This window comes from Podarcis bocagei, assembly GCF_964188305.1.
Source record: "Podarcis bocagei genome assembly, chromosome: 14".
In the NCBI taxonomy this organism is placed as follows: Eukaryota; Metazoa; Chordata; class Lepidosauria; order Squamata; family Lacertidae; genus Podarcis; species Podarcis bocagei.
The window spans coordinates 55634368-55659104 of record NC_138139.1 but is presented as its reverse complement, the minus strand read 5'-3'; the positions used below and the strand labels follow the sequence as shown (position 1 = coordinate 55659104).

The 24737-nt window shown below is 44.9% G+C and overlaps 1 protein-coding gene and 1 long non-coding RNA gene across 3 annotated transcripts in view; one reads left to right on the top strand and one right to left on the bottom strand.

Moving 5' to 3' along the window:
• Window positions 1-1707: 1707 nt before the first annotated feature.
• On the top strand, window positions 1708-8654 carry LOC308573645. Its single transcript, XR_014002149.1, has 2 exons — window positions 1708-2844; window positions 3226-8654. It is a non-coding gene; the product is annotated as an uncharacterized lncRNA (long non-coding RNA).
• ADCY9 (adenylate cyclase 9) overlaps window positions 3986-24737 on the bottom strand; it is a 30012-nt gene continuing 9260 nt past the window's right edge. Inside the window, exons 3-12 of one of the 2 annotated variants that reach the window (XM_081170743.1) lie at window positions 24144-24248; window positions 23042-23259; window positions 21063-21165; window positions 18867-19075; window positions 18177-18336; window positions 17232-17380; window positions 16769-16810; window positions 14134-14175; window positions 12589-12630; window positions 3986-10998 (exon numbers count right to left, since the gene is read on the bottom strand). In XM_081170743.1, coding sequence (XP_081026869.1) covers window positions 9807-10998; window positions 12589-12630; window positions 14134-14175; window positions 16769-16810; window positions 17232-17380; window positions 18177-18336; window positions 18867-19075; window positions 21063-21165; window positions 23042-23259; window positions 24144-24248 — 2262 coding nt within the window. In that variant the 3' untranslated portion in view covers window positions 3986-9806. The remainder of the gene's footprint in view (window positions 10999-12588; window positions 12631-14133; window positions 14176-16768; window positions 16811-17231; window positions 17381-18176; window positions 18337-18866; window positions 19076-21062; window positions 21166-23041; window positions 23260-24143; window positions 24249-24737) is intronic. The other variant, XM_081170744.1, reaches the window with a different exon arrangement.

The window sequence follows — 24737 nt, the reverse complement described above, 5'->3', positions numbered from 1 at the left end:
TATGGAACAATTTCCATGCCTAGGCCCTTTCCCCAATTTTGCTTAATAGTCAAGCATTGTTCAATGGCTATGTCAGTGAGTATTTTGCATGAAACCGATATTTTTGGGGTGGGGGTGTTCAGTGATATTCAGAATCAGTTTTTCAAATTGTGTGAAAGGTCTAATTGCTTGAGATTCAGCTGTTGGACTTGAGATAATATGTATCACCTGATAGCCAATTCACATTACAACCCTCAATTCTTTACATAATTTGCCGTGAGAAAAAGATCATTTTTATAAAAGTGAATCAATCTGCACAAGTGTTTTTCTTTCCATTTCATAGGCATCAGTTTTCGATCAGACGTGTCGAAGGAGGGGTGCAACGCATGGGGAATACGTATAGGTGGTGCTGATTTTTATATCCAGGATCGCCAGATCTTGAATTCTACTTTTGCAAATGGCTCTATCACTACAAAAGTTTTGTTGTTATTCAAAAATGGGATGCCTGATATTCTGTGTTGCACAGGTTCATCTAATTTCATTTGCATCCAAATCTTCTCTTTTACACTGAGTATCATACTAATGACATTCTATATATGGGCCACATCATGGTATGGTAGACCCATTTACCCTTCTCTGAGAAAGTTGATATAATACAGTTAGGCGCGGATCAGGTCTCTTGCTGTGATGACTCAAGCTTACAATCATTGTTTTGGCCATATCCTTAGAGTATTTGTTGAAATAGATAGGGTTTGAAACACACACACACACACACACACACACACACACACGGTAATATTATTTTAACCAATCCAACCTTTCAAGAGATTCAAGGTCCCTTGTGTGGTTTAAGTTTCTTAATGACTTTAGTTACATCTTCCAGCATTATTGGTGTTACCAAAGAGAGTTGGTTCTACTTCTGAGATTTCACTGTTTTAATTTATATGGAATTTAATACACCTGTGCAACAGAGCATCACAGTTAAAGAGTCCACAGGTATGGCATATGAACAGGGGGTGAGACAGCTCACACTCCCTGCCCCAACTTCAAACAGCTCAATATGTTAAGGGTATTGAATTTTCTCTTGCAAAGAAATGCCAGTTTCAGCTTTCCTTCACTCCCCCCTTGCCATATTCTTCACTTAGCATAATATGAGATATACCTATAAAAATTAAAAATCAAACCAGTCAGTTTGCAGAAGAATGATGTTTCTAATTTCTTTAAGAAACTCTTAGGTTTCTTATTTGACCTCCCTTGCCATCCATATTGTCTCTGTTTCTCTCCTCCTGCCTCTTCCTGTTCTGTGTATTGGAACTCCCAATTGTTCCCAATGCCAGTTTGGCTTCAGCCAGAGTGGTGACGATGGCTGGATCTAGAGACTTCAAAGAAGCGATGAAGTTAAATGCGTTGTAAACTCATGCAGGGAAATCAGGCAGGGAAAGACGGGACTCCACAGCGCCATCTGGTGTCACATATCGCATATGTATATATCATAGAAAAGGCACATTAACCTAGGAACTTCCTCTCTGCCCAGAACGTTGGAGGCTATACACCACACCCCCTCAACAGTATTTATAGGAACTCAAACACTGAGATCCTGCTCTGTTCTAGTAACAAGAAGCCGAAAGCACCAGCCTGAAGATGACGAGTGAGACCTCGTCGAAACGTCGCCTAGACACCCCAACTCTTACACGGGAAGACACCCGAAGACACCAAAACCTACATATAACATATCGCATATACAACACATATAAAATACTTTTCCTTTACTGTACCAATCTAGCTGAGCCCTATCAGTATTGCTATCTGCAAAATAAGTTTAAATTGGAGGCCCCATCTGTATTTCACTCCAGCAGCATGTAGGGTAGTATTTTTTGAGGTTTCTTTTTTTGTAGTGGACTTTCTTCCCTTCCATGTTAAATTCCGTTCCTTCTCTTGCTACTTTCTCAATTGCTTCTTTGAAGGAGGAACGTGCCATTTTCTTCATGTGCCTCCTCCATGTGAGGTCTGGAGGGTAGCAACACGAGAACAGGGCCTAAGTGGCTCCCCGTTTGTGGAATGCTCTCTCCCCAGGAAGGTTCTTCTGGCGCTTTCATTATACACCTTTAGGCACCAGACAAAAACGTTCCTCTTTAACCAAGCCTTTGCCCTTTTAAAATGTGTTGGGGGGGTGTTATTGGTTTTATTTTATGTATTTTGTGTTTTTATATTGCAATTTTATCCTGTGAACTGCCCAGAAATAATAAAAATTGTTATTACAGTGGTACCTCAGGTTAAGTACTTAATTCGTTCTGGAGGTCCGTACTTAACCTGAAACTGTTCTTACCCTGAAACACCACTTTAGCTAATGGGGCCTCCTGCTGCTGCTGTGCCACCGGAGCACGATTTCTGTTCTCATCCTGAAGCAAAGTTCTTAACCTGAGGTACTATTTCTGGGTTAGCAGAGTTTGTAACCTGAAGCGTATGTAACCCGAGGTACCACTGTATATCACAGCCTTGCGGTCTTTGGGGGGGGGGTAGCCAAAGCTTCATGAATTATCTGTATGCAGTTTGCATTCACACTTAAAGTTAACAAAAAGGGCTTTCATACCTGTTTTTTGGAGCTTCTTTCAGTCATAAATTATCCATTCTACTCCTATCCTCCCAGGACTCCATATGAAGTTGCAAGTCTGATGCAGTTTTAGTGAGTCTTTTAATGGTGGATTTATGGCATATTCCTAAATCCAAAGCTTCATTAGCTGAAGCAGGCAGTTCAGTAAATTTCGTAGGCAAGTCTTTCAATTCCATTTTGATTTCATCTCTAAAAACCTTTGAAGGCTGCATTCCTTTTTCCACTGCTAAATCTTTCTGCAATTGTTTTAGAAGGTCATAAAAGGTAAAGGTAAAGGTACCCCTGCCCGTACGGGCCAGTCGTGACCGACTCTGGGGTTGCGCGCCCATCTCGCTTAAGAGGCCGGGGGCCAGCGCTGTCCGATGACACTTCTGGGTCATGTGGCCAACGTGACGAAGCTGCTCTGGCGAGCCAGCACCAGTGCAGTGCACGGAAACGCCGTTTACCTTCCCGCCAGAGCGGTACCTATTTATCTACTTGCACTTAAGGGTGCTTTCGAACTGCTAGGTGGGCAGGAGCTGGGACCGAATGACAGGAGCTCACCCCGCCGCGGGGATTCAAACCGCCGGCCATGCGATTGGCAAGTCCTAGGCGCTGAGGTTTTACCCACAGCGCCACCCGTGTCCCCTTAGAAGGTCATAGAAGGGTTCAAAGTCCTCTTTAGAAAGACGTGCAACTCTCAGAGCCATTTCTGATCTCATTTCTTCCTGACCCATATCTGAACTTCCGCTGCCAAAGTATCTAAAGAAAAATTGATCGGAAGCTATTTGGGGTGAGGTGGGCATAGCCTTTTAGCATCCTGTTCTTTCCCAGGTACCCTTTAGCTTTCAGAAGTTTGTAACAGCTGAGCAGTGCAGGCGAAGGGTTGAAACTGGAAGATTATTTAGCAATCTTGAATGATGACATCACCACCCTCCCCAGAAAAGAAAAATGGAATAGAACTGTCCAGAACTGCTCCTCTTTGAAATGGTGGGAAAGGCCACATGTTTGTGTTACTGTGAAAAGTGTGCTTGCATTTACACAAGTAGCAGCATTGTGCAATTCTAAGGGGAACACCTTCAGAAGCTGAAATTGGCTACAAGATACATTCACAGTGCCCAAGCAGAGCAGGCAAGGTTAGGGCAACTGACTGAAAAATTATCATTCCAACTTCTCCATTATATATATGACTTGCTCCCAAACCATTTTGCTACCTTGAGTAGACAGATACATACCATCCTATGAGTCTGTTGCGAGGGCACTGCCCAGTGATCACAAGCTCTTGGGAAACACATGCAGGTAAATTCAGCCCACTTATCCCTTGGAAGAATGAACATTTCCACAAAGTGGCACGTGAATCGCGAGAATCGCTTCTCCAGATCTCCCAAATTTAAGATGGTGCAAAGGAATCTCCAGTACAGGAAAACCGTTTAATATACAATTGATTACAGATCTGCAGTAACAAGTCAAAGTGAATGTGTATATTTACCTTCTATATACATATAGTATTTCACACATACTTGTGTGTGTGTGTGTCTGTCTTTAGAGCCAGACGTATGCAGGCTATTTACAGTTAAGCTACTGTAGTGAAGGACAGCCTTTGGCACTCCCAGCAAGCAAAACTCTGTGAAGCCACTGCCTCCTCCTCCTCCTCCTCGCCTGGTGTGGGGAGGGGCCTGCTCTTCCTTTCTGCACGGAGGGCAAGACAATGTCAACCAGAGTAGTGGACGCAGAAAAAGGAGGAGAAAGCTGGATGGTTTTCTGCTCACACCTGCGCCCGCAAGTACAGAATTTGGGGCATTTCCCCATTGACACCAATACTGCGTGGAGGCAATATTCCAGGAAAGCCCTTCTTCAAGGCAGACCAGGAGCTGATAGGCACCTGAAGGACAATACTGTGGTGTGGTTTTTTTTCACAAAATGAAAGGAGTTTCAAGTTGCTTTCATCTTTTGCCTCTCCCAAGTTTCTCAGCACACCAGGCTAAAATGATGAAAAATAGGGGAGGCTCGTTTGTGCATATCAAATACTGAAATAGTGTTGCATAGGCTGCCTAAAGGCTGGCACCCTTCTCCCCCCCCCCCCCCCCCGTAACTAGTAGTTTATTCAGCACAAAGCCTCAGGGCCAGTAACAGCATTATCTCAAAACCAAATAAAAATATAAATACACAATTAAATTCAACGGTACATGTCGAAAACAACCCTGTAGATACTGCTGGTGAAGAACACCAGTGTGAACCGTCTTGGATGGTTTGCAGAGGACTCTCGTTCTCCACCAGGAGGAGCTTTCTGAGAAGGGAAAGTCAGGCTCCAAAGGACCAGCCCGACAGAAGGCCTCTCTCTCCAGCCTCCCCACCAAGGGCTAAAGAAACAAAAGGGTTGCTTTGCGTCAGCCAGGAAGATAAGAGTCAGAGGTGGCCTTGGACCCGCAAAGCTGCTTCCAGCATTTCCCACTCAGTCGGCACCTGACCCGGGCCCAGCACTTGCCCTGTCCTACTGACCGATTCCTTCCAGCGGCTCTTCGCAAGTATGCAAAGCCCAGGCCAGTTAAGAGTTTCTGAAGGGTATTGCCATCAAAATAAGGAGTTGGCTTTAAATCACCAGGTCCTGAGAAGGGAAGAGCCAGGCTCCCTCTCCACGGCAGCAACCGGAGGGTGGAAAGAGGGGAGCGTGGCCCTCCGTGGCCCTAGAAGGGGACCCAAGCCTTCAGCACCTAAAGGAACGGGCACCCTGGACAGAGGCAGAGGGAGTCGTCCCGCGGAGACAACGCCACAGGCCGCCACTCTGCTTGTCCCCCATCTCGTTAAGGCTTTGGGCTTTTTATTACTTCTGTTTGTCCTCGTGACCTTGAGGCAACAACCTTAAAGCTGCTGCCCCAAAGGGATGCTTTGGAGCCCTTGGTTTACATTGCTGCTATATGTCCAGGAAGTCCTGTTTGGCTATGGCTACTGCAGAAGCAGGATGCTGCCCTGGCCAGGCGGGAGAACGGCTGACGTCAGAGAGAGGAAGGCAGGAGTGCAGCTGCGGTGCATAAACCAACCAGTATTTACACGCGAGATACACTACTAGCCTTAGGCTCATTTCTAAGAGGAGAGTCTAATGCCTCAGAGACCCAGGAAGTGCCTAGAAGAAATGCTTTCTGCTTTATGATGCTTCTCCCCAGGTAAGTGGGGGGACGGGGCATATTGCAGGTATAGGCATGAGGAGCGTGGGATGGGGGGAGGAGAGAACGGAGAAGAGGCAGTAAAGAGCTCTGTGGGACACTCTCAGCAGGACACCAAGAGCTCCTCCTCCTACCAACTGGACCTGAGTGGGAATAAGTGCCCAGAATGCTGCCTCTATGTGGGGCAGATGGAGGAGGAGGGGCTGGTGGCCACTGCCTTTCAGCTCACAGGAGGGGCAAGGAGAGGGTGGGGCTCCCAAGAGCGGCCAAAGTCACACAGGCGCCTTTTCCTCCACCTTGCACACCCAGCCCTCAGAGATACCCCTCCAGCTCCTGTGGAAGAAAAGGGGAAGCCACCCATCTCATCACGTGGCTCTGCTAGGAAGCCAAATGGCAAGAAGCCTCCAGTGACAAGTTAAAAGAGCCTTTGGAAAAGAAGCCAAGTGCATTGTTTCTATTTATATATAGTCAGCGGAAAGTAAGTTCTAAATAATTAAGTAGTTATTTAGTCCTTAAAAGGTGCTTTGTCTCATTGATTTCTGTAGGACTGAAGCAGGCCTCAATGAGTGAGGTTGAATAAAAAGCCTCATTTACTGCTTTCAGAGACCTTGGAGCACAGCAGGAGAACGGAACTTGCTCTCTTTGGAGCACTTCCTTGTGCATCCCAAAACTTTGTTGCCAAGGAGTTGGCAGCAGAAGACCTAGGCTTCTGCAAACCTTGCCTCCCCCTGCCTTCGCCCTCCGATATTTCCTTCTGCCACCCGACTTCCCAGCCCAACTCTAACTAAAATATCTGTTTGTGGTGTGAGCAAGGTCCTTTTAGTGCCAAGTCAATTAGCATCATTAGTTCCAGAGCCCTGGAAATAAGCTTCTGCTGAAAAAACCCAAAATGACATCCCTGGCTCATGTCCAGCCCGATCTTCAAAGGAACAACTGCCTCCTTTGCATGCCACTACTTGCTCCCTCACCAGGCGTGTGTATTTACCGCTAGGTAAATCATCTTGCATTATTGCTACCAACGTAGCGCTCCAGTTTTATGGCTATAATTTTCGGCATGGTGTGACGAACCGGTGGCCCTCCAGCTGCTGCTGGGATTCCCATCCGCCCCAGCAGCGAGCCTGCCCGATGCGCAGGGGTGACGGGACCTGGAGCCTAGCAACATCTGGAGGGCTCCTTCAGGTTCCCCACCTCTGCATCCACCAAGGCCGAAAGTACAGGCAACAAGCCTTCGGGGACCGTTCCACAGGCAAGCGGCAGAAGAGCTCCCTACTACCTCTGCCTATTTTGCCTGGCAAATAAAACGCTTTTGGGGAGGTATGTGAAAAAGCAACAATATGCAAGGTGCTTTGCAGGCAACGTCCCATTGCAGGAAACCCTGTTGTTGAGAGCAGCCCATGAATTCACACAAAGAGCAGCTGAGACGCTGCTATTTCAGCATCCAGGATGAAGCAGACACCAATCAGAGCCCTTAAAATTCAAGCTGAACATACCTTTCATGTGCCCGGCCAGAGAAAGAGCAAGCCAACCCCTGCCCTGTGACCAAAGACATCACCTGCCTGGCAGAGAGGAAGATACATTTGCCAAGGGCCTGAAGCACCTACACAAATTAAAGAAATGAAATAAAAGACTTCAACCATTTGAGCGTTTTTTACACCGCAAAGAGCTGGTCTTAGGAACATCCCCCCAAGATGGGGTAATTGCGGTCTTTTTACAAAAGCAAATAGCCAAATTCCTTGTGGCTAGAAATCTGCAAGTTTCCAACAATTCTCACAACTGAGAGAAGCAGGTCACACATTAAGACAGCTGGCCTCAAAGCCTCTCATGCTCACAGGACCAGATCCGCCACAAGCCACCATCCCTGGGGGCTATTATCAGTGTCCTTAAACTTCCCTCTTCTGACTTTTAGCTCTTGTTAAACCCCAGCTCTGTTCTGCATGCTGCAGATGGCCTGGAAACACCTTGGGACTAAATCAGCTCAGCCATGGGGAAAACCGCAGTTCAGTCGAGAAACCAGAAGCTAGAATCCTGGCGATTACCTTCGAAAGTTTCTTTGATCTGACTGAGGCAAGAGAAGTTTACAAAACGATACTAATCTTCTGGAAAGCCCAACTCAGGGAACAGCCTCCTCCTACACATTTTATTCACAATTAAGTCCACTGCCTACGCTGGAGTTACTACCTAGTAAATGTGCTTAGGATTGCAGCCACAGTGGAGGCTAGTACGGTACAGTACTTGGGGCTGAAGAAAATAAGGTTGTTTTTAACTACATTTTGAGAACCGTTCAGCATTGTCCTCCTAGAACCACCCTGCACTGGAAATTCACTACCCCTGTGTTGGTTCAGCCCCAAAGGCTTTTATCGAAAGATGCACGTATTACAATGATGCTCAGTGTGGGTGTCGGAATGTGAGACATACAGAAGAGAGAGTGCACAGAAAAGGTATTCTATGTGATATCAAGCAAAAGCCCCTTTATGATCATAAATTCCAGGGATGCTCTTAACAACTGAGCCAAAAGAAAGAGAGTCTGGCTTTAGTTTTAAAGAAGATTAGCATGTCAACAAAATAACAGAAGCGACCAGCTGATGAGAATGGTCATAGTTGTCCATTTCACTCCAAAGGTTAGAACACAGGAGATGCTAGCTTTTTACTGGACCAATTTAGGTTGCAGGATAAGAAAGTGCAAGAGGAAGTATTCTATGAAACAACAAATTTTCTAACCGTAAAGTACTTTAACCCTTTTCACGTCTTCTAAACTTGCAAAAACGTAGAACAGCCCCTACTTTATTCTGCATGTGTATTTGTGGGGCAGATTTATGCTTGGCTACATCACCTTTAGGTGAATCAGAAAATTTGGCTGCATTAAGAGTCAAACACGTTTGACTCTTCATTCAGTAATACAACAGGAGTGAAAATGCAAAAGAAAAGATTGTCAAAGGGAGTTCATTCTGACTGAATCCACACAATAAAGCGCTGAAGGCTTATGATCTCCCTACTCTTGTGCTTTTCAGCTCTGAACAGACTTCTCATTCCAACTCCCACAAAGGGCAAACACAATAAGGGCGAAATATGTGCCCCAACCCTGCTAGTTCAGCCACGTCTGGCAGCTTGAGTGCTGTTGGCACCAACTGTGCCTAAAGAAAGGCTGGACTGAGTACGCAGACACGCTTAATGGGCACCTGCCTTACAATGGCACCACTGCTTACAATCCCTACCGTCCCCACAAATACAGAATTAAGGGGGAAGGGAGGAATAAAAAGGAAGGGAGAAAATCCCCTATCATTTATTATCTTTCTCTTAGGCCTGGCCAGATTTAGAGAAAACAGTTTCACCCAAATGCTCAGAAGTCCCTCCTGGCAGAGGTCAGAAGCGAAACACCTGAGGCTGAGATTGGCCACGCTTCTGCCGCTGGAGCACTGTGCAGCCAGCGCCAATCCCCACACGGCAGAGGCCTGTGGGGTGAATGGCAAGAGGCCACGCATCCCAGAACACACAAGGGCACTTGAGTCTGATTATGGCAAACAGAGCAGCCCACGGATCACTTCAGGTGAGTGCTGGACTGCCAAGGCAAGCTCCCTGCTCCTCCTCCTCCTCCAGTTGCCCAGGGGGCAACTCTGCCAACTCCTCTCTCGCCTCACATCACCTTCCCTTAGTGGCTGTTTGTGTCAGTCAGGTAAACATGCATTTGTCTGTGTTTACATACAAAAGGCTTAACATAATAGGCAAAACAAAAACAAAATAGTAGTGCCAGTGAGAAACAATAAAAATGATATAACCACGGCTTATCCATCAAACATATGGTCAACTTTGTGCCTCTGTTCCTAGACAAGGAGTCCAGCAGAGTCTATCTGAAGGCACTTGATGTCTCATCTCAGCTGAAAGACTGTTCCAAGGGGCCCTGGGGGGTGAGAGAGGCACAAAAGCCCTGGCACACCAGTGACCCCCTCGGATCCCGTTGCCAAAGTGAAGTCAGATGACAGAGCCGTCCAGCCACTCCCTCTCCTGCCCCCTCCTCCAGGAGAACACAGCCCACCGAGAGCACCTGCGCTCTTGTAGACAGAGCAGACCACTCCAGCGCATCATACGCTCCGCGAGTTATTCAGCTTAGTCAGCTCACTGGTCTCACCGGGACCTGCTTCTTTGCAGTCGTTTTTCTCAACAGACTTACCAAACCTACGCCCATCCTCTGGCTTCACTGTCTCTTTTGGGAGAGTCTTGAAACAGGGGAGCCCGCCCTTGAGCTCCAAATTATGGTCCGAGACGTGGGGCATCTTGTCCAAATTCTGTACAGAAGGCACCAGGTTGGTGATCTCGTCCGTCGGAGACCGCCCAATGCTGCCATCCACTTGAACACGGATGTCTGGAGATATAGATAACTGGTGGTGGGGGACGATGCCGTTGTCCATGCACTTGGGGTACAGGAAGGTCTTCATCTGCCCTTTGCCCTTCACGTTCACCGTCCCCCTGTAATCAAAGTCATACCCCATTTTGTTCAGGATGCGGTAGCTCTCTTCACTCACCTGGATGCGACACTCCACTCCGGTCGTGTCCATCCTGCTGGCGATGTTCACAGTGTCACCCCAAATGTCATACAGGAGCTTGGTGGTGCCAATGACCCCGGCAGTCAAGGGGCCATGGTTGAAGCCAATCCGCAGTTTGAAATTGAACCACAGCATGTTGTTGTTAAAGTCATCAACCACTCGCATCATTTCTTTGGCAAATTCGAAGAGGGTTTGCAAGTGGCTGTGCGGGCTGCTGCTGTCTTGGCACTGGGACGTGTTCAGGCCAGAGGCGGCCATATACGTGGCCCCAATGGTTTTGATCTTCTCGATGTTGCTGTAGTCTGGCTTGCTCAGCAGCTCGTCAAAGTCCCCGATCAGTTCGTTCAGGACTCGGTAGCACTCCTTGCCTCCTTCGTAGTTCTCCTCGTAGAACTCACTGAAGTTCACGATGCTGGCAAAGATCACGCCACCACTGTCATGGTTTTTGGAGTAGCTCTGTGAGACTTTCAGCTGCTCCGCCACGTGGTACGGAATGATATTCCGCAGCAGCCAGTCCGCCTGGTCCCTCATGCTCTGGATCTTGGTGCGGTGAAGGTCGGCTTCCACATCTCCATGGTAATGCAGGCGGTAGCTCACTTCAAACTCACGGTTTAAGAACCAAACCAGGAGGAGGAGAAGGAAGAAGCCCAGAATCACTTCATGGCCAATAAGGTCTGCTGGCCTCCTGAAGTCTTCCAAGGTCGATCGGTAGCATGGATTCCTTATGGAACTGGAGTTAATTTTTTAAAGAAAATATAGACACACGCACATACACAGAGTAAATGTAAAAAAGAAAAAAGCATTTGTATGTTTTCTCTGTTCTTATATTCCTATATTCTAATCACAAGCACGCAACGTTACTCTATTTTAAAATGTTATTCTATTTTAAAATACGATTTTCTAGTCCCCCATGGCAACAGAGACAATTATGACAACTTCATATGCGCAGGACCAAACTAGACATTGTGTCATTCACACAATGGGACTCTCTCTTTTTTGGAGTGGGGGGAGTGGAGATTCAGATCAGGGCTGCTGTGGTGAGCAAAGATCCAGACCACACACACACACACACTGCCTGGTTTCTTTTTCAAAAATGTTTTATTGTTTTATTCATTTCAGTGGGTATACTCCAAGTAAAACGTAGTTGAATAAAACCTAAAACTCTTTTGAAGTTTTATCACTCAGATATGAGGCCAATGTATACATACAAAACATTTAACTAAATATATGCAAATAAAACACAAAATGAGCAAACCAAATAAAATTCTGTGCTGCCATCAAAAGGCAAACAATCAAATCCTTATTCTTCAAATATTTATTTTAGCTGGTACAGTGGTACCTCAGTTTTCGAACGTAATCCATTCTGGAAGACCATTCGAGTTCTGAAACAGAAAACTCAATACAGAAGCCTCAAAATGGAAAACTCAATACGGAAGCCACGTTTCATGTTTGAGTTCAAAAACAAAGCATTTACTTCTGGGCTTACGGCGTTTGAAAACTGAAACTTCCGTCAACGGAGACGTTCAAAAACTGAGGTACCACTGTATACAGATTTAAGAGGGCCAAATGGGTCCTGATAATGTATCATGTTTCACAATTTTCTGAACCCTCTAAAAATCCCAAAATTCATTTACAGGTTCACCACTTATATCATGATGTACCAGTTTTGTTCCAATCCAGATTTTCTCCAATTGCTATTTACTTTCCCTCTCCCTACCACCTCCCCCCCCCCCACTCTCTCACACACATACACGGATAGTGTCACAATTAGTTACTACAGTGGTGCCTCGCAAGACGAAAAGAATCCGTTCCGCGAGTCTCTTCGTCTTGCGGTTTTTTCGTCTTGCGAAGCAAGCCCATTAGCGGCTTAGCGGATCAGCTGATAAGCGGCTTAGCGGCTTGGGAAAAAGGGGGGGAAGGGAAAAAACCCCGCAGGAACTCGCAAGACATTTTCGTCTTGCGAAGCAAGCCCATAGGAAATTCGTTTTGCGAAGCACCTCCAAAACGGAAAACCCTTTCGTCTAGCGGGTTTTCCGTCTTGCGAGGCATTCGTCTTGCGGGGCACCACTGTACTTGGGTAAATCACATCATGTCCAGTTTGGTCCTCAGATGTCAAATAAAGTATTCTGTCTGACTTATTCAAGACTCATCCCAAGTTTTCATGTGAGAGTCTGTTTAACCATCATCTGTCACAGTTATCTGCAGATAATATGTCTATGACTGACTAATCTACATTAGTACCTCTCTCTACATTTCAGAAATATGAATGATCAAGCAAAGGAAAAACACAAAAAACTGGGAACTAGGTATCAATTCTTACCTATAGTTCTGTTCTAACTGAAGATGGGAGATTTCTGTGGAGCTGAAATCCAAATATAGCAAAACATCAACAAAAATGAATAGGCGAGATAATAATTGCAGGATTTAATGAGCTTAATCTACATTTAGAATTTCCATTTCTTAGTCCCAGGGATTCCACTGGAGTTTTACCTATATATAGCTTGGTGGCTTCAGACATTCACCATGAAGTGATGAAAATAATGAAGTTTGATGTTGATCAAGCCCTTAAATGAAAAACCATTTGCTTAAGTCTGAAAACAGCTACTTCTGTTCTTGCCATTATTTAGGGTACAGACACATGGTGAGCGCTTCTTCTCCTCACTTTCGCTTCTGTGACACCACATATACCAGGCTTCAAAACTAGCAGCGATGTAGGCACACACTGCATTTTTTATTTTTTATTTTTCTTTTTTAAAGATATTTATTGCAAATTTTAAACAAAAGAAAAATCACCAAACATATATAATACCATCACCACAATATAACAAACAAAGAAGAACAAAGAAAAACAAGAAAATAGACATAGAATAGAAAAAATACAGCAAAAACAACTGTCCATGAATCATACTTCCATAACCTTTGGACTTCCTCACATCTCCCTTTCCTGCATTCTCAATAATAAAATTATAAGCAGCAATTTATTACCTTGTTTCAATTCTTATTTTGTAATTCTCAAATATTATGTCCCAGACTTTAAATATTTTTATCAAATACTGAACTGCTTAATTTAGACATATTACTTCAAATTTCATCATTTTCTTAAATATCACTTATTCTCATATAACTTTCAACTAAATTGCTGATGCCATGTTGTTTTCTATTGTGCATTTTTTTTTAACATTCTGCATTTTTTCTTTTTTTAAAATCCAGGCAGCTGTTATATTTCTCTAGTTTATTTGGCATTTTTTTTACAGTCAATTTGGTTGTTCCTGAGCTAAATTCTGAAGCAGGCTGCTGATGTCTAACTCTTTGGACATGGAGTTCAGTGTACAGTTGACCTTTTTTAGTGTTTCTAATCAATACACAAGCAAGGTTTTATAGCATACAGTGGTACCTTGGTTCTCAAACGCCTTGGTTCTCAAATGCTGAAAACCCGGAAGTAAGTGTTCTGGTTTTCAAACATTTTTCAGAAGCCGAACGTCTGATGCGGCTGTCGGCTACTGTTCCCGGGGCACCTGCACCAATCAGAAGCTGTGCCTTGGTTTCTGAACATTTTGGAAGTTAAATGGACTTCCGGAATGGATTAAGTTTGGCGCTTTTGTTTTTGCTATTTATTTTACATTTTTTGTCTTTGAGGCTTTTTTGGTTAATTTATTTTTATGACTGTATGGAACCCAGTTCAGCTACTGATTGATTGTGTGACTGTGGAAATGGATAAAAAAACCCCATCCAAACAATGACTATCATCAGTGCAGTTCTTTTAAAGCTTCCTTTTTTTTATAAAAAAAATTGTTATAGCACTTCATTTAAGCCTTTGAGGAGAAAGCAGAAAGTGCAAGGAAGACTGCTAGATGTTAATGATTACCTGATGTTCTGTGTAGAGTTGAAGATTTCCATGGAGCTGAAACTGAAATGCAAGAAGCACTAGATCAGCAAGAAAATTGACAGGCCACTATTCCCACTGCAGCAACAGCTGCTTGACAAAATGTGACTCTGCCCTGATGCATCAGTTACTGCATCAAGCATTTCTTCAGAAATGGGCAATGAGCCTCATGTATGTCTGCTGTCTCCAAGGTTCACATGTTACAGCTTCTTAGTCTGTGTTGGATAACCAGGTCTACAAGATGGTCCTTAATGTGTTTAGTTCAACTCACATGAAAAGGCCATTTTAACACCTGCATAGTGCATGTTTTATGAGGATGGTGGTTGTGTAGAATCAAACGGGGGAAATGTTTGGGAAGGCCTGTAAACACCACCTTGGTAGCCAAGATAAATTCAGGACGAATTGGCAGTCGCTGCCAGAATCAGCTCACATTACGTTTATGCTACAGTACTTGGCTTGCTTTGACGTTATGCTTATCTGGGGCTTGAGACGTTCAGTTATTGGCCTAGGGAGGGGAGCTATCTGTAAGACATGGATTTCTGAAAAATAAGTCATGTCAGACTAACCTGATCTCGTTTTTTGACAGAATTACAAGCCTGGTAGATGAAGGGAACGCAGTGGATGTAGCCTACCTTGATTTCAGCAAGGCATTCGACAAGGTGCCCATGATATTCTTGTAAAGAAGCTGGTAAAATGCGGTCTTGACTATGCTACCACTCAGTGGATTTGTAACTGGCTGACTGACCGAACCCAAAGGGTGCTCATCAATGGTTCCTCTTCATCCTGGAGAAGAGTGACTAGTGGGGTGCCACAGGGTTCTGTCTTGGGCCCGGTCTTATTCAACATCTTTATCAACGACTTGGATGATGGACTCAAGGGCATCCTGATCAAATTTGCAGATGACACCAAACTGGGAGGGGTGGCTAACACCCCAGAGGACAGGATCACACTTCAAAACGACCTTGACAGATTAGAGAACTGGGCCAAAACAAACAAGATGAACTTTAACAGGGAGAAATGTAAAGTATTGCACTTGGGCAAAAAAAATGAGAGGCACAAATACAAGATGGGTGACACCTGGCTTGAGAGCAGTACATGTGAAAAGGATCTAGGAGTCTTGGTTGACCACAAACTTGACATGAGCCAACAGTGTGATGCGGCAGCTCTGAAAGCCAATGCAATTCTGGGCTGCATCAATAGGAGTATAGCATCTAGATCAAGGGAAGTAATAGTGCCACTGTATTCTGCTCTGGTCAAACCTCACCTGGAGTACTGTGTCCAGTTCTGGGCACCACAGTTCAAGAAGGACACTGACAAACTGGAACGTGTCCAGAGGAGGGCAACCAAAATGGTCAAAGGCCTGGAAACGATGCCTTATGAGGAACGGCTAAGGGAGCTGGGCATGTTTAGCCTGGAGAAGAGGAGGTTAAGGGGTGATATGATAGCCATGTTCAAATATATAAAAGGATGTCACATAGAGGAGGGAGAAAGGTTGTTTTCTGCTGCTCCAGAGAAGCGGACACGGAGCAATGGATCCAAACTACAAGAAAGAAGATTCCACCTAAACATTAGGAAGAACTTCCTGACAGTAAGAGCTGTTCGACAGTGGAATTTGCTGCCAAGGAGTGTGGTGGAGTCTCCTACTTTGGAGGTCTTTAAGCAGAGGCTTGACAACCATGTCAGGAGTGCTCTGATGGTGTTTCCTGCTTGGCAGGGGGTTGGACTCGATGGCCCTTGTGGTCTCTTCCAACTCTATGATTCTATGATTCTAAGACTGGGGGGCCTTCATCAATGGGAGGTTCTGGCCAAACTGACATATGCTGTGCTTTGTGTAAGTGATGCATAAATGTTTTCCAGGGTGCACCCAAGTCATGATGAGCGCTTCCTGTTTTGGAGTCTGTAATGGCATAAAGCAGGCATAGGCAAACTCGGCCCTCCAGATGTTTTGGGACTACAACTCCCATCACTCCTACCTAACAGGACCAGTGGTTAGGAATGATGGGAACTGTAGTCTGAAAAACATCTGGAGGGCCGAGTTTCCCTATGCCTGGCATAAAGGCTCTGCAGGCTGTGCTGCAGGCTAGTGAATTCTAAAAATGCACTAGAATTGGCCGTTCTGGCATTTTTTACATTCTTTTTTTGGTATCCCTACATCAAACCACTCGCACAGGCTCTCTTTTGGGCCTGTGGATTAGGACAGTGATAGGGCAATCTCAGGCTGGAGGCTCCAAGCACCTGCTGACCCGAAATACGAACTGGTCACCTTACAAATGATCTAAGTAAAAACTGGAGATGATTATCCTCCACTTGGCCATTTCCATTTTCCTTACACCAAACAATAATGGGCAGGACGCAAGGAACCTCAAATCCAAGCTCAAACCAAAAAGGAAAAGGCATAGACATCCACCTGATGGCTATCATGCAGTAAAGCATGATGACTTCAGATACAGAGTTCCAGAGCTTCTCAAAACCTTGTGAATATAAGCTGGGGGTGGGGGAGAAGGAGAAAGCAATTGTTTAAGGTCTAAAAATGCTGCTGGTTGATATAAAGACTTAGGGAAAAGGCTGCCAGGCTCAGTAATAGCCAGAAACGAAAGGAAATCCAATGAATGCTTACCTAAAGTTCTTTACTGATTCAATATACGATTCCTCCACCGAGCTGAAACAAAAACACAAGAGAGAGACAACAACAAATCAAAAGCATGGAGGAGGGGGGGAAAAGAACAGTTGCAAAAAACACCCCTCAAAAAGAGAAAAACGAAACACCTCTCCTGGCTGCCACTCTCCAAATCTCATTCTGGGCTGCTGGATACCCATTCTGACACGGAGTTATACACCAGCCTCAATCCTCCTTCCCCCCAGAGGTTAACCACATTACTTCACAAAACGTCAAAGTATACATCTGATGGCCAAAGTGGCAGCACTTCTAATCAACAAAGACACCAGGTGGAAGAGGGAGACAGAACACCTATTTCACTCCAGCTTCCTGATGATGCTCCCCAAGACCCTGACTGGGGAAAAGGCACTGTCCCAACTCACAGGCAACAGGCAGGCAGCACCACTTTTCCTCAAAGGCTCACCTGTCAGGGCACAGAGGCACCCACAGCAAAACTAGCAAGACTCCTCCAACCAGAGTGGCCAGAGATGATCTCATCCAGGAGCTGAGCTGGCAGAAGTTACAGTACTGGACAATAGTGATGAGAATTGCAGAACACATAAACATGGTATACTGCAACAAACAGAAACAGCAGCTATTAGTCATATATGATCTATTGGAATAGGATGTCTAAGTAAATGCACAGGAATCCACTTTCTTTCTTTTTTTAATGGCTGTGGTCGCGAAACCAAAATTTCACTAGTCATTATGCCTCCCCTCAGGGCCGGATTTAGGTTTGATGAGGCCCTCAGCTACTGAAGGTAACGGGGCCCTTTATATGTCCAGCTGTCCTTTGTCAACATCAAATTGTTGCTGTTTATTGTGTTTAATATATGCTATATTTATGGACCTACACTGTTGCTATGTGTAAGTTTTATTTTATTTGTTTTTTATCTTATATTCTGGAAATGTACATCCAGTTTTTTCCCGTTAATTTTTTTGGGGGGGGCCCAAGAGAGTGGGGCCCTAAGCTATAGCTTGTTTAGCTTACATGTAAATCTGGCACTCCATTTAACATATGCTGGCTTCACATGCAGCCAGCCTCTCCAGTGCTCTCCTTTCAAGAATGAAGCACCCCATAGCCAGCTCACTGGAACTGGCGGGCCCCAGCCTGCTAGGCACTTCCCTTCCCATCTCCCTCAGCACTGCTTCCAACTCCTCTCAGGAAGAAAGCAACCTGCATACTTTTGGGCACCCAGGGAAGATCTACCCACCAACGTTTCTGGTAACTGAATTTTGAAAAAAAGAAAGAAAGCGAGAGAGCCAACTTCTGGTTCTCAATCTCGATCCTCTACCTGCTTCCTCCCAGGATATAGCAGGAGCACAGAAAAACCAGTCCAGTTATGGGATTCAGCAATGTATGACTTACATAAATGTTTGTTTCAAATTCCAAGCTGAAGTGTGAGAAGACTGCGACAGCGGGGAGGGAGATCCAAACGGCACCAATGAAGTGTCGCGGCAACCAGCCGGCAATCCCCTCCAACAACCGTTTTGTGCAAGCCATGACGTCCTCCAGAAAGAACACCATTCTGAAAACAACACACATCCAAGTCAGCCAGTGTAGCTGCTTCTATCTATGACAGAACTGAGCCTAGAAAGGCAAAGAAGCGGAGGGGAATGGTTTTGCAAGTCTCTCTGCATAGCTGCAGTCCTCGAGCCACTTCACTCAGAGCCGGCCTCTAAGCAAGGAACTGGCATGCCTGATTTCCTCTCTTAATCAGACTAGCAGCGGCAGCCCTGCCATTTTGCTGGATCCTGCTCTCCTCCCTTTCCTGTCATGTTCTCACCTTTAGGGTGCCTTACACGTTTAATTATGTCCAAAGTGACTCGTGGGTTTTGCCTGGCCTAGGGTGGACCACTAGTACAAATCTGAGAGTCCTGGCTCACCTCTAAGTGGTGAAAGGAGGAGTCTGTTTTCCATACAACAGAGCTACGAAGGCCCTCACAGAACTCTCTATCCCATTCTTAGCTATTCCCATTTCAAATCCAAGAAGCAGGCCCTGCCTCTGCTGCTATCCTACGCACCCTGCGAGAGCGATCCAGAGTCTGCCTCATTTACCTAATGGAGACGATAAGGGACAGCACCTCTAGCAGAATGGCAATGACCACCACAACCACTGCTGCAGGCGGGGGAGGAGTTGCAGCCATGCCATGCTTCAGGAAGCAGGTGACAGAGAGGATGAGGAAGACGGTTGTGGACAGCAAGACATCCAGAAGTGAACTAAAGGTAGCGCTGGCGAAGGTCTTCACGGGGGTGTTCCTCATAACCTGTTTCAGATAAAGGCAAAAAGAACAGAATGAGACAGTGCACCAATATGTGGGTGCCCTCCTTCTTTCTTTCTTTCTTGTTTGCCTTTTAAGGAGAATCAAATCCAGTGTGGGCATTTCTGTCAAATATGATGGCACAGACAGAGCTTTTGGGGGTGGGAGACAGAAGGAAGGTGTTACATTATTTAATAAGATGTATATACAACCTGTTCAGCTGAAGACCTCCAGGCTATTTACAAAGAGCAATATAATATTTTTTTAAAACACAGATATAAAACAAACAGTACAATTTTTTTTACATATAAATAACTCGACACTAATTCTGTCCATTTGTATGCTTTATCTCCTTGGGTTAAAAATTTCTCTTTTTTACCCTCCTTTGGCCTTCCTTCAGTATAATAGGGTAAAAAGTTTTTAACCCAAGGAAATAAAGCGTACTATTTCTGTTCCTCCTGCTCTGGAGTGAAGCTTCCCCCTCTGTCCCTGTCCTCAACCTTCTTGCTTTCCTTCCTTCCTTTCCTCCCATCCTCTTACTGCACCTCCACACTCCATCCTCTAGGCTCCCCTTTGCCCAAAACTGTCACCCTTACCTGCTTTCTTGTTCTCAGCTTGGGAAATGCAGCCAGCTGCCTTTTATTCTTCAGCTGTGTGCATTCCTCAGCTCTGACTGCATTGCTAGGAGATCTCCTTCCGGGAGGCCACTCAGTCCAGCTGCTAAGTTGCCTTCGGACAGTATCTTATATCCCACACTCTCAACAGCAACTTATTGCAGTGCTGAATGCAAGGGGCAGCTGCAGCTTTGCGGTCTTCAAAAGGCCCTGTGAGGGGGCTATTCACCAGAACCGGCGATAGTGTAACAAAACACGAGGGATTTCAGCAACGCAAATTTAGACTGGATATTAGGAACTACCTTACAAACAATTTAAGAGGCAAAGCTCCCATGAATGTTGAGAAACTCCCCCAGGGTAGCAGTGCATGTTCAGGATGGTTTAAGGACGGAGAACCTTTACAGTGTGATGGACCTTTGTCCTATCTTTTGCCTAAATAAAGGATGTTCAGGTGCTGTCACACGAAAGATGGAGCAGGCTCATTTTCTTCTGCTCCAGGGTAGGACTTGAACCCATGGCTTCAAGTTACAAGAAAGGAGATTCCGACTCAACATCAGGAATAACTTTCTGACAGTAAAGAGCTGTTCAGTGGTGGAATGGATTCCCTTGGACTCATAGAATCATAGAATCGAATCAAAGAATCATAGAGTTGGAAGAGACCACAAGGGCCATCGAGTCCAACCCCCTGCCAAGCAGGAAACACCACCAGAGCACTCCAGACATATGGTTGTCAAGCCTCTGCTTAAAGACCTCCAAAGTAGGAGACTCCACCACACTCCTTGGCAGCAAATTCCACTGTCGAACAGCTCTTAGTGTCAGGAAGTTCTTCCTAATGTTTAGGTGGAATCTTCTTTCTTGTAGTTTGGATCAAACCTCACCGGAGGTTTTTAAGCAGAGGTTGGATGGCCATCTGTCATGGATTCTTCAGTTGAGATTCTTGCATTGCAGGGGGGTGGCCAAAGGACCTTGGGATCCGTTATAACTCTACAATTCTATGGTTCCTGCAACAGCGTATTGTTCTCTATCCTTAAACCATCCGAGCATCAAGTTCAGTAACTGCCCAAAAAGGAACCAAGTACAAACCATAACATCCTCCAAAACAACTCATAAAAGCCACAGACATGAAGGAGTTAAAGCATCTCTCTCCCCTCCTACAAAGCTCCAAATGTATGTTCAGAAGTATGAATTCAGAACCCTGGGAGAAAAGCAACCGGGCTGGGTGAGATTAAGAGCAGAGGACAATGATAAAGCACCCCTTCCTCCACAAAACGCAACACTCCAGGACTACTTTTCAGTGAAAAATGAAAAATTAGCAGTTCATTGGTTTGCTTCTCAGAGACAACCAGAACATACACAATACACAACACACACAAACACACCTCTTCTTGATAGCTGCTCCTATAGTTCATCTCCAATTCCTGATCCAGGAAGTTCAGGCTCAGTCTGTTAATGGGCGGCTTAAAAAAATAGTCTTTCATCAAGCTAGAGGAAGAATGGAAAAGAGTTTACTTCTGCACAGTTATCATTTGAAGAAACAATTCCTAATGTCCCATTTCCAGGTTACTTCTTGGTTGAGCAACCGCTCTTAGTCTCTCACTATTCAGTATCTGTGTCCCCACAAGGAAGGAAGGCGGTGCTCAGAATATTTCCAGCAGGTAGACAGAGCCAATTCTAATTTTGTCCCTATCCTCCTCCCTACTGGATTGTGTAACAGCAACACTGAGACAGAGGAGGAGGAGGAGGAGGAGGAGGAGGAAGAAGCTGACAGTGTGTGCTACCTGCTGGACTGTGAAGTAAGAAAGCAGGCAGGGAGGGACTGGCTGAGGGAGATTCTGGCATTGAAGGTGGTTGGACTACCAGCCTCCAGCGGAGCTACAATTACGGTGAGGCATAACAGCAGAATGATCCACCTATGTCATGCAAATAACTCGACTTCTGAGACAACCCCCCTTCTATATGGGAAATGTCGTCCCCAAGGACTGCACACATCACTTGCACAATTTACAGATTCAAAGTCTCACCACGGATGGCACTAACGTCCTGCAAGTTATGAGGTGGCATGTTACTTCCTTCGTGCATAGACTTATTGTGTTCTAATTTGTTGGAAGCTGCCCAGAGGGCCTGGGACAACCCAGTCAGATGGGCGGCAGAATAATAATTTCCATTTACACTAAGATGGGGAGCAAGCCTGTGCAGCAAAATGTAAACCCAATTTGCACAAACTGTTGGGGTATGCAGAAATGGCAGAACTTACTGAAGATTAAGATGTTGCATACCATCTTTGCAACACCCATATAAGGTAGCCCAGTGTTATTATCCACACATGCAGATGGAGGACGAAGGCTGAGAGGTGAGTAACCCAGCAAGTTAATGCAGAACATGAATTTAGAACTGGGAACTACTTTGCTCCCAACTCATGCTCACAGCCACCCTATCACACCAGGTCTCAGAGATGCTGCAGTGCCCACCAGGGTGCCCTCGTCAAAGAAGGGAGAAACACCAAAACCCCTGGAGAGACCAGCTGCTTGGCTGGGGCTTGAATGCTCATGGCCAACTGCCCACCTAACAAGGCGCTGCTTAGACAAATCTCAGTCGCCTCCTGAAAATATTTATTTAAAAACTGTGACTAGTTATTTAAGAACATGTGAAGAACCCTGGTGGATCAGACCAAACAGCTATTTAATCCAACATCCCATTTCCCACAGGGGCCAAAAGGAGAACACGAGGGCCCTCTCCCCAATGTTGTTTCACAGCAACTGGTATTCAAAGCCTGTTTCCCCAAAGGTAGTACATTTTCTTGCCTCATCCCATTTTAAAGCCAGCTAAGTGGATGACTGCCACAATATCACGTGGTAGTGAAATCCAGTCTAAGTGTGTGCTGTGTGATGACTCTACTGGGTTTTCGTACAGGAGGTTGGGGAAAACTTAAGTCCACCCAGTTTCTCTACACAATGCATAATCTTATGTAACTCTGTAATGGTAAACTAAAAAGCACCATATGTTGCAAACTTTCCCTTGATCACTCCGATTGCCCTTTTCTGACCCTTTTCCAGCTCTACAGTCATTGTTTCTGAGGTGAGGTGGCAAGAACGACAAGCAGCACTCCGAGTGTGGTTGCACTGCAGATTTGTATGACAGCAGTAACATACCAGCAGTTTAATTTCCAGTCCCTTTCCTAACGATCCCCAACATGGATTTTGCTTTTTTCACAGCTACCATGCACTGCACTGGGTCCATATTTCCACTGAGCTATCCACCACGAGATCAATACCCATTTCCTGTTCAGTTGCTGCTAGTTCAGACCCCACCAGTGTGTATGTGAAGCTGGGATTCCCCCCACCACATCCATCCTTCTCACCTGTCTTCTTTTATCACGTCAACAAAGTGAGCGTCCGTTTTCTCCCTGATGTTTTTGAAGCGCAGTGGCAGAAGTGGTGACTGGTCCAAGCTCACGCCAACCCATCTTCCTTTCTCCTGCAACATTTCATAAAGGGATGTTTGGCTGTTGCTCAGCTTCTCCTCTTGTGGAGGACTTAGAAGACCATTCTGGGACTTTGGACTGCATCCTCCAGGGCCCTGATTCAGATCAAAGGAGGGGCAAAAGCACAAAGAGACAGAGTGATCGTGCCATTCTATTGTTCCTCAAGAAATTTTGACAGAAAAACTGCCTCAGCTCAAACAGTTTATAATTTGGAGTGAGAAAGCCTGCAAGCTTTCTTTTTTCAACAATTTTCAGGTTTGTAAACACAACCAAACGATTAAGACGGAAGAAAATTTCAGGATATTTTTACAGTGCAAATTATTTTTATGCACATTATTTGTTGTTTTGCAAGTCAAAACACCCCTTGTCTGAAACAGAAGGGATGGTATTCAACTAAATTTTATGAGGCGTAGAGCTACTGAAACTTATGGACCTAACTTAGCCATGTTCATTAATTTCAATTATCTCTATGTAAAACTTACGTAATACTATCAAAGATTTTCACACCACTGTGCAACCTACACTTTTTGCCCCAAACTAGCTAGTCTTATCCAATTAAGGCACACTGACTCCACACAAAATCAGTGGCATGATCAAACATTTTACAATTTATTATTTACTTATTAAATTCCTATGCCACCTTTTATCTGATACCTGGGCCAGCACTGGCTTCTAAATTTTTTTTTACTCTTCTACAAACATGGATTGGAGGAAGCTAGATAAGGCTAGTCATGGAACTTTGTTGCTGGCTCTAATGTGTTACACCACTAATAGTTAATAGTTCAAAATGATCAGTTTGAAGCACCCAAGCGCAACTTCTGGAAGTATACAGATCAGTTCTGAGAATGGAATTCTGTATGTCAGTGGTTAAGTGAGTTTTCTCTTGAGACTACCCTAAGTGAGTTTCCAAATCTTGGACTTACCACATGAATGGGGCAGGGGAGCGAGAGAAGAATGCAAGCTGATAAATTAGTGTTACCTTTGTGCTGTTTTTATGTTCATCCTGGCCCCCATTTTGGATAGCTCCTTCCTCTATACTTGCAGCAGAAGCAGATGCCAACGTAGTATTACATGAAGGGCATGTCTGGAAGCCAAAAGAGAAAAACACTGCAAGATTAATGTGTCTCTTTTAAATAGCACTGACATTGCAACTCTTAGCATGTCCAATCTGTATAAATTTCAGGATTCTTGGCAAAAGGTTTCTCAAATGCAGTCCATGGGATGTTGCCAACAGGTTGCACATCACACTTAGTTGTCCTTTTTCCTTCCTTAAATATTTGGGAATAGAATTAAAATCACTTGAGTGTAAAGGAAAGTAGTATCACATATGAGAAAAGCTATAACCACTTAATGGAAGCCTAACTATAATTAAACAAAAATACAGTGAATGCACTTGTACTTAGATAATCTGTTTGGAATAATGGAAATGCCATCTTAAAAAAAAAGAGAGAGAGATTCTAGTTCTCACGGCCACAGATACAGAATGTTAAAGCTGAAAACATAGTCCATAAAAGATAGAGAAGCAGCTCTAATTCATCATTTATCTTATTTTTATATCCCACCTTCCAGCTCA